The sequence below is a fragment of the Urocampus carinirostris genome, chromosome 19 (genome assembly GCF_059441175.1).
Source record: "Urocampus carinirostris isolate Australia breed hairy pipefish chromosome 19, RoL_Ucar_1.0, whole genome shotgun sequence".
In the NCBI taxonomy this organism is placed as follows: Eukaryota; Metazoa; Chordata; class Actinopteri; order Syngnathiformes; family Syngnathidae; genus Urocampus; species Urocampus carinirostris.
Window position 1 is genome coordinate 20387134 of NC_142367.1, and position 15259 is coordinate 20402392.

Genomic DNA, 15259 nt, shown 5'->3' on the forward strand with positions numbered 1-15259 from the left:
GAAGATGAAAGCTTTTCTATTAATCTTTTTCACATGTAACTGAAACGATAGATTAGGATCAAATATAACACCTAGATTTTTGACCGAGTCACTTTGGCTTTTGTCACGAACCAGGACAGGAAAGAGGGATGAGAACCCAATCGCGTAACGTTACTCACAGTTTATTAGGGAAAGAAGGAATGCGCGCACACTCGATCCGGGGATCGATGGTCGCGGAAGTGGATTGAAATCACAACTAAAGAGTGGTCAAAATCAAACAGATTGTTTCGAAATAAAACAGGATCAAACACAGGCATATTCACAGGACTTGGCATATCACACAGAGTCTAGTAGGAGTTTCGCAGACACTCTGACCCCAGGCAACTCGCAAGACGGCGTTTAAGTAGTCCGGTAGCAGTCTGTCAACGCGTTTCAGCTGGTGTCAGTGGGCGGGGCCAATTGGGTGCCGTGGCAACTGTGACAGAACCTGGCGCCACACGGCAGTGACCAATTGGGCGACATGGCAACCATGACAGGTTTATTAGATTTGGTAGCAGTGTATCAGAACCAACCACATCTTATTTTTTGCTGGGTTAAACAGAGTAACATCCATCTTTGTATCTCAGTAAGGCAGGCCTCCAAATTTCAACAGTTTACGGAGCGGTTGTCTCTAGTGGCAGATAAAAACGAGTGTCATACGTTTAATAGAGAAGTCCAGTTGAGGTTTTTATTTCAGAATATTCTGAGCATAAGTAAGTTACAGAACATCCGCCCACCCATTTTTGAACCACTTAACCTCACTAGGGTTGCGGGGTGCCGGAGCCCATCCCAGCTGAAATCGGGCTCTTGGGATGGGTTACCCTGGACAGATTGCCAGCCATCGCGTGCTAACCGGTCAACCACCTTGCTCCTCTTGCACTATTTGCGCTACTGTAAAATACTATACATAGCCATAATTATTTAGTATATTATTAGTACTCAATACTCCAACTCAATACAACATTTTATTTATATCTGTACATTCAAGGAAACTGTGCGGGTCAGATGTATCGACATTTCGTTCTGTATACACGTGTACTAGAATGACAATAAAGTAGATCTGAATCTGAATCTGAATCTGAATAATAAGGCACAGATAGACATACAACTATTCACACACACACATCCATATCTAGGGACAATTTGTAACCATCAATACACCTGCCATGCAAGTTTTTAGAATCTATGTGGAGGATGTGCTAACCGGTCAACCACCTTGTCGCTCAAGATACAAAACAATGGCTTTAAAATCAAAAGTGCAAAGACCAAAATAGCTGACAATCACTTTTTTACTAGGCGGATGAGCCATGAAGAAAACGAAACCTTAAGTACAGAGATAATGGAAAATCCTACGTCCCAGTGGCCCCTTTATCTAAACTGGTTCTGGCAAGTACTAAAGCATTCAGGCTGTCTTCTGACTGCAAAATAAAAACAGTGAAACAGTGTGGAGGCCAAATAATAACTAAAAAAATGGATAAATCAGAAGGTCAAATAATTTCAAACAAATGGATGAATAAAAAACTGTCAGGAACAGAACGGAGACAGGACCCACTTGCGTTGGGTTTCTCTCAAGTTTTATTGGAAGAAAGGGAAAGGGCGCGGGAAGCAGGTCGCTCTGAACGCGGAAGTGGAACTTCCGTGGCGAGCGATGGCGTGTCGGGAACAGAAAACGGGTCAGCCGGGACAGGAGAGCAAAAGCGTGGTCGGGGTCGGAAGCGAGTCGTAAGCCAGCAAAGGAGGGTAGACATGGTCAGGGACAAAAGAGGTCGAAAGCCGGGTCGGGAGAGTAGACGTGGTCAGGATAAAAAAACGGGTCAAAGCCGGGGGACAGACGGAAGCAAAAACAGGTGGGAGTCAGGGTCGAAAAAGGCTTGCATAGTGTTAACTGAGGTTCGCAGACGGACTGACAAAAGGGAACAGACAGCAGTGGGTACAAGTACTGATCGGGAGCCAATCAGAGTCCGAGGCAGTTGGCGCAAAAGGAGCGGGCACAGGTGCATCACATTGGTAATCATGACAAAAACATACAATCATGACTATATATGCAGTGACACATTTCAAGATTCCAAAACAATTCAAACCAGAAGGCAAATCTGTCTGAGACAAAATCTGTCACACTTCAATATTAAAGATTGACCTTTCCTGACATTAAAGTTAATTTGAATACTTCAGACTTTGCAGTAATCTGACATCAAAACACACAGTATCGGTTCCAAAATCAGAGTTAAATCTTATCGACACAAAGACAAATAATTGGCACCGCTTCCTATGAAAGAAAATGAACGATATGAAATCAGCTTTGACTTTGCTGTCTGGAGCTTCGGTTTAACTTGTTTTTATGTTCAAAACTTACAGTACGTGTCTGTTCTTCAAATGTGTCAATGACGTTCCGAAGCTCATCTTTTCTAATTGCCAATGACTTCCGGGGACATCGCATCCCAAATCTCTTTGACAACTCCATGAAAGAGTGACTTAAAAGCCGTGTGGCATGGGTGTCATTTGAGTTTTGGGATAGCCGGATAAAATTATAAGCCTGTAGTTTTTTTGTGACCAAACTGCATAATTGCACTTTTATCTACATATCTGGAGAGTGTTGGGTGCCACCAGGCTGTACTTGCCTAAGACACACCCAAGGAAATAGTGCTCGTGCGACCTGAGTGGTTAAGGCAGGGGTGTCAAACTCATTTTAACTCGGGGGCCACACGATAGAACAAACATTCTGTCGGGGGCCGGACTAGTAGATTAAAGAGAAAGAAAAAGAGAGACAAAGAAATAAGAGAAAGAGGGAAAAGGAGAGAGGGAGGGACAAAGAGAGAGAGAGAGGGAGAGAGCGTGAGAAACAAAAGAGATAAAAAGAGAAGTTGTGAGAGAGAGGGAAAGAAAGGGAGCAGAAGAAAGAAATCCAAAGAGAAATAGAAAGACAGAAGGAGAGAAAAGAAAGTACGAAGGGTAGGAAGGGAGAAAGAGAAAAGAGAGAAAATGAAAAAAGGAAGTTAGAGCAAAATAAGTTAAAAAGACACAGAGAGAGACAGAGACAGAGAGTGGGAGGAAGGGGTAGAAAAGAGGGGGAGAGAGAGAGAGAGAGAGAAGAAGAAGAAGTGGGACTTCCGTGGCGAGCGATGGTGGTGTCGGGAACGGAAAAAACGGGTCAGTAGCCAGGACAGGCGAGCAAAAAATGTGGTCGGGATCGGAAACAAGTCGAAAGCCAGGCGAGAAGAGTAGACCTGGTCAGGATCAAAAAACGGGTCGAAGCCGGGGAACAGACAGGAGCAAAAACAGTTGGGAGTCAGGGTCAAAAAAGCTTGCCTAGAGTAAACTGAGGTTCGCAGACAGACTGACAACAGGTGACAGAAAGGAATGGGAATAAATAGGGACAGGGAGCCAATCAGAGTCTGAGGCAGTTGGCGCCAAAGGAGCGGGCACTGGTGACTTGCATCAATAATCATGACAAATGAGTATGATCCAAATCAGGGAACCCCAATGCAGTTCCTACAGGCACCAGGTAGCCCTCTCAGTACACCACAGAGAAAGAAATAATAAACAATAACTCACCAGTGATGGGGTCATTGTAATTTTTCAAGAAAATTTTATTTAAAGTGTTTAGAGATTCCTCATCTGTCTAGCATTAAAAAAATGTCCCAATTATTATAATTTAATTCTCCCAATATTTTCTTTATACACACCTAAATAAATTTAAAACTGTATTCTGCTATTACCATATTTTCCAGACTATAAACGCCTCTGATTAAGGGCCGCACCAGACAAAAAATGCATAAGGAAGGAAAAGATATAAGTCGCACCCCCAGCCAAACTATGAAAAAAAAAAGTGACTTATAGTCCAGAAAATACGGTACCTATACTCATGTTTATTATGTCTGTGTATTGTCTGTTGATGCCATTGGAACATGCATTTTCCCTTGCCCTCATTGTAGGTTTTAGATCAGGGTATGGTGTAATAATAGTCTGTGGTTCGCAATAATCTGTGGTCTGTGGAGCCCTTTGAGACTCCTTGTGATTAAGGGCATCACAAATAAACATGACTTGACTTGAGGTTTTTGAGATTTTCCTTGCCGTTATGTAGGTTTTAGATCAGGGGATGGTGTCATAATAGTCTGTAGTTTGGTATCGTCTGTGGTCTGTCCAATCCTTTGAGACTCCTTGTGATAAAGGGCATCTCAAATAAACATGACTTGACTTGAGGTTTTTGAGATTTCCCTTGCCCTCATGTAGGTTTTGGATCAGGGGATGGTGTACTAATAGTCTGTGGTTCGCAATAATCTGTGGTCTGTGGAGCCCTCTGAGACTCCTTGTGATTAAGGGGGTCACAAAGAAACATTTATTTTACTTTATTGATTGAGCCTGTGTTAACCCTACTTCCTTACAAACTTGGTAATAATGTAATAATAACATCGAAACAGCACAGTCATAAAATGATAATTTTTATTTTGGAAATGCATATTAAACTTGTAACCCTTCAGTAATAAAAATTGAGTTTTTGGCTTCAACACGGTTGGTGTACCTTGCTACAAAGTGACAGTTCCATACCTGTCAGCGTATACGTTTTCCCGGTACAGTATTTTATACGATTTGATTTCTGTACGCTGTATAATCATTTTTGTACAGGAAAACAAAATGATGATAGTTTTTTTTTTGTGTGTGTGACCGATCTCATTTTGACCACTCCGGGTCTAATACAGGTCGTCCTGGTCACCGGTAGCAGATGACAGCGTCATTGTAGATGGGTAATATTGTCACAATACACTGTCAAATTTTATCCTTAATCAAGCTTTTGTTTTTAATTAGGGGTGGGACAAAAAAAAATTGATTCAGTTATTTAACTTGATTTTATTTTTGGCGATTTTTAAAAATCGACCTTTCTCCATGGAATTGATTTGTGTATTGTCATATATAAGCATTTTAGTAGTTGTTTCAGTATTTACGGAGTATTTCTGTAGTGATTATATAGTATTTGCAAAGAAGTATTTCTGTAGAATTTCTCTAGTATTTTTGTAATATTACTGTAGCTGTATTTACGAGTATTTCTTTTGTAATATTCTGTAGAAGTAATTTTGTATTATAGTATTATGGTAGTGGTATTTTGGTTGTATTTCTGTAGGACTAAGTTTTTCCATAGCAGTATTATTTTAGTATTTCAGTAGTATTTTTGTCATAATTCCATAGTGCTATTTTTGGTTGCATTTATCAAGTATATTTGTATTGTTACTGTACTTATATTTTTGCAGTGTTTAAGTTGTAGTATTTATGCGGTAGAGTTTTTGTATCATAGTCGTACTGTACTGGTAATTTGGATTATTTTGTTAGTATTTTTTAATATTCGGATCAAAAGCAAAATGCCTGTTGCTTGTTTTTTTTAGGAAAGAAAATTTAATCGCAATCAATAATGATTTTGAAACGCAGTAACTTGTACAATCGCAGTTAACAAGAATAGGGATATAAATCAAATCGGCACCTTAGTATCGTGATAAAATCGATTCGTGAACAATGCATAGCGTCCTACCTCTATTTTTCATGCGAACTAATGAGAGATTTACAAAGTTCTGCTCTGCCTTCTTCACTCTAATATCAACAATCAGATAGTTTTCAGCCATATGAGGAGATTACACACATCGTAAGATAACAGGAACTGATACTTTGACATCTCTGTTGCATATTAAACCAAATTGTGACAGACTGTTATAGAGTAAAGCCATCTGTAGAACCAGTGAAATCTCCCAAACCCTGCACTGCTATGTATAAAGAGCAACACTGAATTTACTGCAAGCGGAGAAAGATCTAAGAACTGTTTGCGTTGTTTATTTTGGAAATAGAACAGGTTTACACAATTTATCTTTTATTTCATTCCACATGGCCTCACATCAAACGCACATTCCCCTTAAACAGGGTGACAAACACCAGCGACAATATACAATGTCTCCTTTGTTTGAGTTCATGGGCTAGCTTGATCGGGCTTTAAATGTGCTACCTGGTGCTACCTGGTGCTACGTGTGCTTAATTTCTTTATTTGATGTATACTCTTTTTATTTGATTGTTTATTAAAGCATTTGAATTTACTTTGATTATTTTAATCTCGTCAAGTCATGTTTATTTGTATAGCCCTTAATCACAAAGAGGCTCAAAGGGCTGCAAAGACCACAGATTATTGCAAACCACAGACTATTATTACACCATCCCCTGATCTAAAACCTACATGAGGGCAAGGAAAAGCTCAAACTCCTCAACATGAGGAAAATGAAGAAACCTTGAGAAGGGACCGCACATGTGGCATCCCCCTTTCAGGATTACCAGACAGCAAAGGATGTTGCAATCACAAATAATACAGAGATATTGTCCACGAAAAGTACTTGAGTAATATTATGCTGAAGAAACAGTACTTTTACTTCAGTAAAATATACTACTGTACTACGAGTACTGCTTGTGAGCGCATATGCGTTACTGCGCGTGCGCGCCACCTCTGACGTCATCACTATTTTTTGGGTTTGCGACTGTATTGTGAGGGCTACTGTGTGAATACCAGGCAGGAGGGGTTCCATTGACACAAAAAAAAAAAAAAAAAAAAACAACCCCCCCTAAAAAAAAAAAATCACACACGCAAAATAATCTTACCCCGTGTTTGTGTGTGCACATCCGAGATTTCTTTTTCTCTCCATATATGGTTTTAATTAATTTATTCTTATGTTTTCCTAGTGGATATTTTACGCTAACACTCCGGGAGGGCAGAAATGGCGGCCAACATGTACCGGGTTGGAGGTATGTACGTCAATGTGGATTTTTTTCTTGTATTAACCCAGAAACGCGTATTTGTGTCCTCTTACCCCTGTTTGAGTTGAACCGACCGCGGCAATGCGAGCGCCGACACCCGGCTTTGCTCTAGAGCGAAGGTCGGCTACGAGCGTTTGCCCACCTCGACGTGATGCGGGAAGGAAGGGAATTCTAAATATTTGGGCTCCAAAACGGTATCAGGCCTCCGCGTTGGCTACCGCTAGCCGCTAGCTAACCTTAGCATACAATGTAAACATATTGTTTTGGTTTTAACGTTTCTTGTTTAAATGTTCAAAACGCAATGGCGTTGATTCGTTGAATCCTCTAAACGCGCGTTTGATAGAGTTTCGGAGATAATAAGCGCTACGTGAACGATATGCTTGCCTTTGTATTTGGCTCCATTGGCACGCAGCCATTTAGTGCCGTAATTAGCAAACGTTAGCAACACTTCAAAGATGGCTTTTATGTCCTTCCCACCCCGTGTAAGCAACGTGGGACACCGGCGCGGCTCCCCGGTCGCCGGTTCAATGAAGACGGGTGTATTGGCGTTGGCTACCCGGTGCTAATTGCTAGCACCGGAATTTTCGATTGTCTCGCTTCATGGCGTCAGGCCTTGGGGAACACCTTTCCTCACGCACGAAGACGTCGCCATTTCGGCGTTTATCACCGAGCGAATTGGTTTCTGCGTTGCGATTGTTGGCTCAAAAGAACAGTGCACGATTGGGATGAAATACTGTTTGACATTCCTGCTTTCACACAAGAAGTGACAAGTCAATCATCCTTGTTCACGTCACTCTCCAGACGTCTTTTGGACGTTGGATTTTGGCCTGATTTTGATCTGTTATCGCTTTACATGAGTCAAGTCAAGTCATTTTTATTTGCCTTAAATCACAAATAGTCTCAAAGGGCTGCACAGGTTATTGCAAACCACAGACTATTATTACAGACTTATTACACCATCCCCTGGTCTAAAACCTACATGAGGGCAAGGAAAAACTCAAAAACCTTACCATGAGGAAAATGAAGAAACCTTGAGAAGGGACCGCACATGTGGTAATCCCCCTTCCAGGATGACCAGGCTGCAATGGATGATGCAATAACAAATAATACAGATATTGTTAACAAAAAATATAGGTTATTCATATGCTATAGAGTAGAAGTGTGTTTTAAGCTTAGATTTAAACATTTCCACTGAGGTTGCAGATCAGATCTCAGAGGTGAAGAGCATTTCACAGCACCGGTGCCCGGATGGAGAACACTCTCGAACCTGCGGATCTCTTCTTGGCTCTTGGAATCACTAGTAGACCAGCGCTTTCAGAACGAAGGCTCCGGACCGGAAGATAGGAGGAAATTAAATCTGAAAGATATGAGGGAGCAAGTCCATGTATGATTTTGTATAATACCAGAACTAAGTTGTGTTTAAGGTGAATACATCATTTCATACAACAAAAATCTTATCAAGTCATTGGTGCTGAAACCCCATTTCCGCACCATTCATCAAATTCCCCTCCCTCTGCAAGAAAGATATAGATTTACTCAAGTCCAAAAACAGACATGGTAAATGGTCTGAATTGATATAGCGCTTTTCCTCCCAAAGCGCTTTACAATGTGCTTCACACTTGCCCATTCACACACACACACACACACACACACACCAATAGGGAGCCAGCCATGCAAGGCACCTACCTGCTTATTGGGGGCATTAGGGATTCAGTCTCTTGCCCAAGGACACTTAGAAATATAACACGGAGGAGCCGGGAATCGAACCTGCGATCTCTTGATCATCCATTCATTATCTGCACCGCTTATCCTCAGTAGGGTCGCGGGGGTTGCTGGTGCCCATCCCAGCTATCTTCGGACAGTGGGCAGCGGACACCCTGAACTGGTTGCCAGCCTGTCGCTGGGCACACAGGGACAGACAATTCGCTCATTCACACTTTGGGACATTTTGGACCCGCCAATTCACGTAACATGCATGTCTTTGGAATGTGGGAGGAAACCGGAGTGCCCGGAGGAAACCCACGCAAGCACGGGGAGATCATGCAAACTCCACACTGGAGATTCGATCTCATGACCTCAGAACTGTGCCGCACACGCACTACAGTGCCACAACCTATAAATACATTTTCAGAAGCATTGTCACCTAGTGCCAAAACACAAAATACTATTTTTTTTTATTAGAATGTATATTACAAAGGCTTTGGCCTCTGGGAATAATTTCAGTGTGTAACATCACCATTGAATGGCAGGAGTGGCTTTGATTGGATGTTTGTCGACCCAACAAGGCAGCCTCTACTTCCCAGTTTTGCTTCCTATATACAGTCATTGAGAGTGTGCCCATATGGCAAGTATGTACAGTGGGACAGTGTGGCGAGAAAAGTGAATATATAGGCGCAGACAGTTAACTCTTCAAAGCTTTATTCTTTCTAAAAAAAAAAGATGACAAAATCCTGTTGTCTTCCTCAGGGCAGAGAGGGATGACGTTTTGTGCATGTCCGCCATCACCATGGTGACCGAAATTGTGCAAGCAAAGTGCCCTTGTGATAATTGAAAGCGTTGTTTAGATGGTGTAGGTCTCCCAAATGCAAATACGAACATACTGAAACGCATACATTCACCAAAATACGTCTTTCTCAGAAATCTTCTTGAAAAATAGTTTTTCAAGAAACTTAGCAATAATCAACTGTTGATTAGCAAACCATAGTAAAATCTAAAAACATACGATGATGGTCGAAGATTTAGATGTGACCTATGTCTATATTGCTACAGAAATACATTTTCTGGAGGCCTTCAAAAAATGAGTCAAATGGTAAAAATTGGCTGGACCTGGCATCTGAGAGAAACTTCTGGCTTTAAATGGGTTTTGATAAATGCATAGTTTTGGCGTGGATGTGTCCCTAAAATTATGTGATCTCTTAAAAAAAGTGCGCTGTGTTCCAATCCCCACCGATATCGAACAATCAATGTTTTGTCCCCTCCAATATTACGTAATTGCTATAATAAGCTGCACTATGTCAGCACCAATGCCAAGACCATATCTATGCCCTTGGATCGATTTTTTCATACTACACAAATCTTGATTAATCATCGATACTGAAACAACATAACAATACCATTCATACATCAAATTCCCCTATTATAGATTTACTTTAATGCAAGAACAGACATCTAAAATCAAGTTGGATCTAAGTTAGACATGTTTGGCACATTTAATCATACTACACAATTCTTGAGTATCCATTGATACTGAAACCACATATCTGTATTATTCACACATAAAATTCCCTTACCTCTGCAAAAAATACTGCATATGTTTACTTTTATCCCAAAACAGATGTCCAAAGTGTTCAAGTAAGAGATGTTGGCTAGATTTTTTTAGTCAACACACAAATCAATTGACCTTTTGCACAAACGTGACCTACCCACATAACGACACCATGACGGACGGTAGTAACACGTAGTAAACTGTAAATGACGCCAGTAAACGGTAAACAACAACAAAAGATATACTAGTCAACACCATTGGAAATGACTAGTCAAACAAATATTGTGCAGCTGTCGGATGAAGTGGCTCATCTTGTCGAAAAGCGTGGAGTGCCATTTAGCGAAACTGAGGATAGCATTGGCAATGCTAGCTAACGAGCCATACAGTCTTCCTCCTGACATATTCACACATCTAAACAAATTGTCCAGTCTGCCTGATTTCAGTCCACACGATTTATACCACTATATTGTAAATGGAGTATCCTCATACACCAACGCTGATCTAAAAGCCTATAAAAGTCTGGATGCTTACCCTTTCTTCATAGCTGGTATGAAGCTGGTATGACATTACTGTGCTTCGTTTTGCCAACAATTGCACGGCGTGAAATGTTCCCCTCTCGCAATTGTTACTAAAACGACTTCGTATCAAATGTTTTGGGGAATGTTATAGAACAGTAAAGCATTTGAACCTTGTATTGAAAACTTTTTTGAGCATCGTAAAAAAAAAATATTTACTTTGGCGAAATGACGTTTTCTCTTTTGAACCTTTGTCTCTCTTTTTATCCGTTAATTTGGCAGTTCGTTTTGGCGTAATAAGATTTTTTGGAGAGCACATAACCGTTTTCAATAAACATGATATTTGGAAGATTGGTGTTTGGAATTCCCTGTTAATCACAATAAATGAAGCTAATTTGCATCGTAAGAAATAGCAACAATAAGACATTAACATAGCTAGTTAGCACTAGCTAACTTGTTACGGTATGTTGAGTGTCTTCGGCGTGACTCGTACCTACTCAACATAAAACTGCTCGAAATTGGAGCAAACGTACCTTGTAAAAAAATGTTGGCTGCAAATCTTGGAATACTTGAGGACTGCCGGCATGCCAGGGTTGTCCCTCCGTTTGACTGCAGATAAACATTGCCGTCGTCCGTCTTCATCAAAAGGAATCAAATTCCAAATCGAGTTTAGAAGCTTGCCCACTCCACAAAAATGAATCACTATGGTAAAAGTGGTGGTTATATTCTTCTGTCGTGGATATTACCGTTTGTTTCAACTCAATTGCTTTGCACTCGAGTGCTTCTTGCCATCCATCATGGCTCACGTTCTGCCAGAGAATGCAACGTGTTGTGGAGTGCAAACAGTCAATACTAAAAGCACATACAAGTGCTATTCAATCAGCAAATTTCATTTCCTCAGCAAAAAAGCAGATAGTTTAAAAGTAATATATTTAACTCCCAGCATAATAGTTTTCTTCCTTCTGCATCTATTTAATTAAAATTTCCATTCATTTTATTAAAAGTTCTTGACTTTTAAATTTGCCTTTTCGCAGCTAATACTGGTATTGACTATTATTGTCAGTTACAGATACCTTAAGACGCTAGTAACAGCACCCAGACCTGGTGTCGGTACTTGTCTTTCCCTAGTTTAGCCCATCCATCACGGTCTAAATTTAGTCCCCAAAGAGTCATTATTGTGTTTACCTCATTAATCCCCAAACAGTAATTTAAATATCTTATAGCATTTAATTTTCCACCAAATAAAGTTATCTTTTTGATGTAACTTTGGTGTATTTTCAACAGGTTTTTGCACGGTGAGTCCGCCTGAATTAAATTATAAATTTTGGAATGATGCAAATTTGCAAAACTGGGCACCTGGGTTGAATTGTAAAATGCGATTGTTCATGCTTTTCTTTCCAGCATTCCATATCTCTGTTTGCACAAATTGACTTTTTGCATTTACTAGTATTGAAATTAAACACTGGTAAATGTTTTGGCTGCAGGAGTATACACACTACTTCCTGCTATGATGGGAATATTTGTGTGTGTCTTTTTTTGTCTACCAGTGCCCCGTTCAACTTTTCAGTATGGAGTTAGACCTTACTGTTCAAGTAACATGGTTCAACCCATAATAGACAGATGTGGGGGAGCAAGCAACTACCCCAAAAAACAGCCTGAATAGAGATGGGCACTGGCAGGCTGTACTTGGCCAAAATACACCACAGGTGGTGCCCCTAGGACCCTAGTGGTTGAGGGATCCGTGAACTGTGAATATTTAGTAAATATTTTAAAAATCATGAAATAAAAGTGTATATTAGCTACACCCAAACGGAAATATAATTCTTTGTGTCACTAAATTGTCATATTCATTGATTAGTAAAATTTTTGAAATGTTTTTTGTGGCACTAAAGATGAATGAAATCGTTTCCTTTATCACTGTGTTTCCATTTCTCATGCCTTTTATGTGTTTTATCCTTGCAGATTATGTCTTTTTCGAGAACTCCTCAAGTAACCCCTACTTAATCCGGCGAATAGAAGAGCTCAACAAGGTATCGATGTGGTCTTTTCTCTTTTTTTTTTTATCTGTTTCTCCATTTATATCAGGGGTGGGGGGTGAATGAGTATTCCTCTTTATCGTGTTTTCATTTAGCGAACTAAACTGGTCACATCCTGGCGTAAGTGATAGGGTGGTTGAAGGAAGAGGCGCTGTGGCTCTCATCAAATATTGACTGAGTGACATTGAGGGTGGGAAAATAGTTTTTTGATTGGTCTTTATTGACATTTCATGCGCGTGGTGTCATTCTCGTTGGAAGAAACTGAAAGCTAAATCAGGGTTTCATTCTAAACATCTGGTTTATAATACTGATAGTTTTTCCAGTGGACTTTCACTCTTTTTGCTTGGCAACATCCCGATGCAAAGTACAAATGTATTGTAATATTTGAGTTGCAGTGTACATCGTCATGCTATTCATAATTATTTGCTGTAGTAATGAAGATGCTTTATTTCTGACTTGACTTTTTGGGGAAACCAAAGCTTTCTTATTAGTTAATGGCAGTGGTTCCCAAAGTGGGCGAAGAGGAAGTGAGGAAGAAGAGTGCTGTAGAGGGCCAGGAGTCCGAATTGAAGTCAGAAGTTTGAACGTTTGACTATTTTTACACACGTTAAGGCTGCACAATCAACCGAAATCGAATCGATATTGCGATTTGATGTAGTGCGGTTGTGAAACCGCAAACCATTGCGGTCGTTTTCAAGGTTTTGTAGTGAGTGATGGAGTTTTGACCAAGCACAATTGTTACTGTTTGAGTTTTGAAAGCGCCGACCAATCAGGCAAGTTTTAATAATGGCACAGGCCAATAAACGCGATTCAAAGTTAGCAAGCATCACACTGTGCCACACCCACCGTGTGAGCTCATTGAGTGTCATGGTGGACTCTTTAAACATAGTCCCAGAGTCAACAAATGAGAAGGAAACGAAGCTTGCACCGAAGAAGGGCGGTACATCACTTGTTTGGACCTATTTTGGTTTTGACGAAACGGACGTGGAACAGAAGGAAACGCCCTTTGCAGAATTCACTTGGGAGCCAAGGGGGCACCAGCCTGCCCAAGTTTGGGAACCATTGGTTGATGGGTACAGTTATAACTTATATTACTAGCATTTTAACATCCAACTGCATTTTATGTAGCAGGTGTATCAGCAATGAGGTTTTTGTCTTACAATCCGTGGAAACATGCAAATCTAAACTAAATCAGTGAATTAATAAGGAAATAATGTAGTCATAAAAACATTTTGGGAGTAATGCCAAATATATGTATTTCTAAAACCAAATTGGTAATTGAGTTGTAAGGATCAGACCAACTTAAGGCAAGGAGACATTAGATATTTATAGTTTTTTTGTCTATATCCATGTGTCTTCAGTGTTGATTTTGCCGTTGTTATTTCTTTGCATGTAATTGTACGTGGTGTATGACAGCCATATTGACTGTGTCAAACAGGGCTGGAGTTTTATCCCAAAAAACGGCTTAATTTGATTGAATGGAGCAGCAGCAAGCTCTTATGGTGCATTTTTATTGGGAATACATTTAGGTATATGTTGATAAGTTAACAGAAAACACGTGACTATTTTAATTCAAGGGAAAATTATTTAAAGATTCTGATAGAGATGAAAACCTATTTAGCTATGTACAGTATCGGTCATTTCAAATCAAAAATGCATTTGCCTTTCTAACACATTTTTAGGCTTTACACGAAACTATTTTTACGGTATTTTCTGCACTGTAAGGTGCACTGGATTATAAGGCTTCACCCCTATTATGGTCTTTTGTCATATATTTTCCATAGCTAAGGCACTCTGGACTATAAGTCGCTACAATAGAAACGTCAACAAAACGATCAGATAAACTTTATTCACCCTTTAATGTTAATGAGAAGCAAATACGTGTCAGACACGTACAGAAGCGCTGTCTGTACGATGTCACAAGACACTGAAATACGTCATGCCACATATTGGAAAGCTTTGACTCTTGGGATTCAAGATATGCTGACTATTAAAAATATACGTAGCACAGAAACATCACGATCAGTCTGAAACAAGGTACCCTAAAATAATAAAGCCGAGGTTGATCACCAAAGATGGCGTCTTACAGCCATTACATTCTATGATGATAATGGTACGCAACCATGGTCCCCTTACATCCGTGAGTGTAGTGAACCCAACTGTAAACTATTTGTGTACTCCACAACACGCAATAATACCGACAAATTTAAAAAAACGCAGAAAAGCATCTCTGCATAAATGGGCTTGTTTGTTGCCAGTTGTCTGTGTAGCCCCATAATTACCGTTTACAGATAAAGTAGTGAAATAATCTTCTCTAGGCTTTTAATCTTTTTTGTTTAATTAATTATTGTTTGTTCTAATTTTCACTTTTTGCCTCTATTTTATTCTACTGTTGTTTAATTTTTATTGTTTTTTTTCTATTTTAGCTTTATTTGTCCCCTAAAAGTTATTTTGTGCATAATGTTACACAATATGTTTTGATAAATGGATAAAAGCAAAAAAAAAAAACGATTTGAATAGGCGTTTGGGAGCTGAAGAGTCATTTCTTTTTAGTGAGCCGAGTCAAAAGGGCCGCTTCTCGAAAAATAGATGGAAAACCCATCACTCTGAGCTTATTTTAGTGTGAGGAGCAACCCAGGTAAGGC

General features: G+C 39.9%; 1 protein-coding gene across 1 annotated transcript in view; it reads left to right on the forward strand.

The window, feature by feature from the left end:
- Positions 1–6538: 6538 nt before the first annotated feature.
- Positions 6539–15259, forward strand: part of mta3 (metastasis associated 1 family, member 3) — a 37283-nt gene continuing 28562 nt past the window's right edge. Inside the window, exons 1-2 of the mRNA XM_088323415.1 lie at positions 6539–6786; positions 12541–12608. Coding sequence (XP_088179541.1) covers positions 6759–6786; positions 12541–12608 — 96 coding nt within the window. The 5' untranslated portion in view covers positions 6539–6758. The remainder of the gene's footprint in view (positions 6787–12540; positions 12609–15259) is intronic.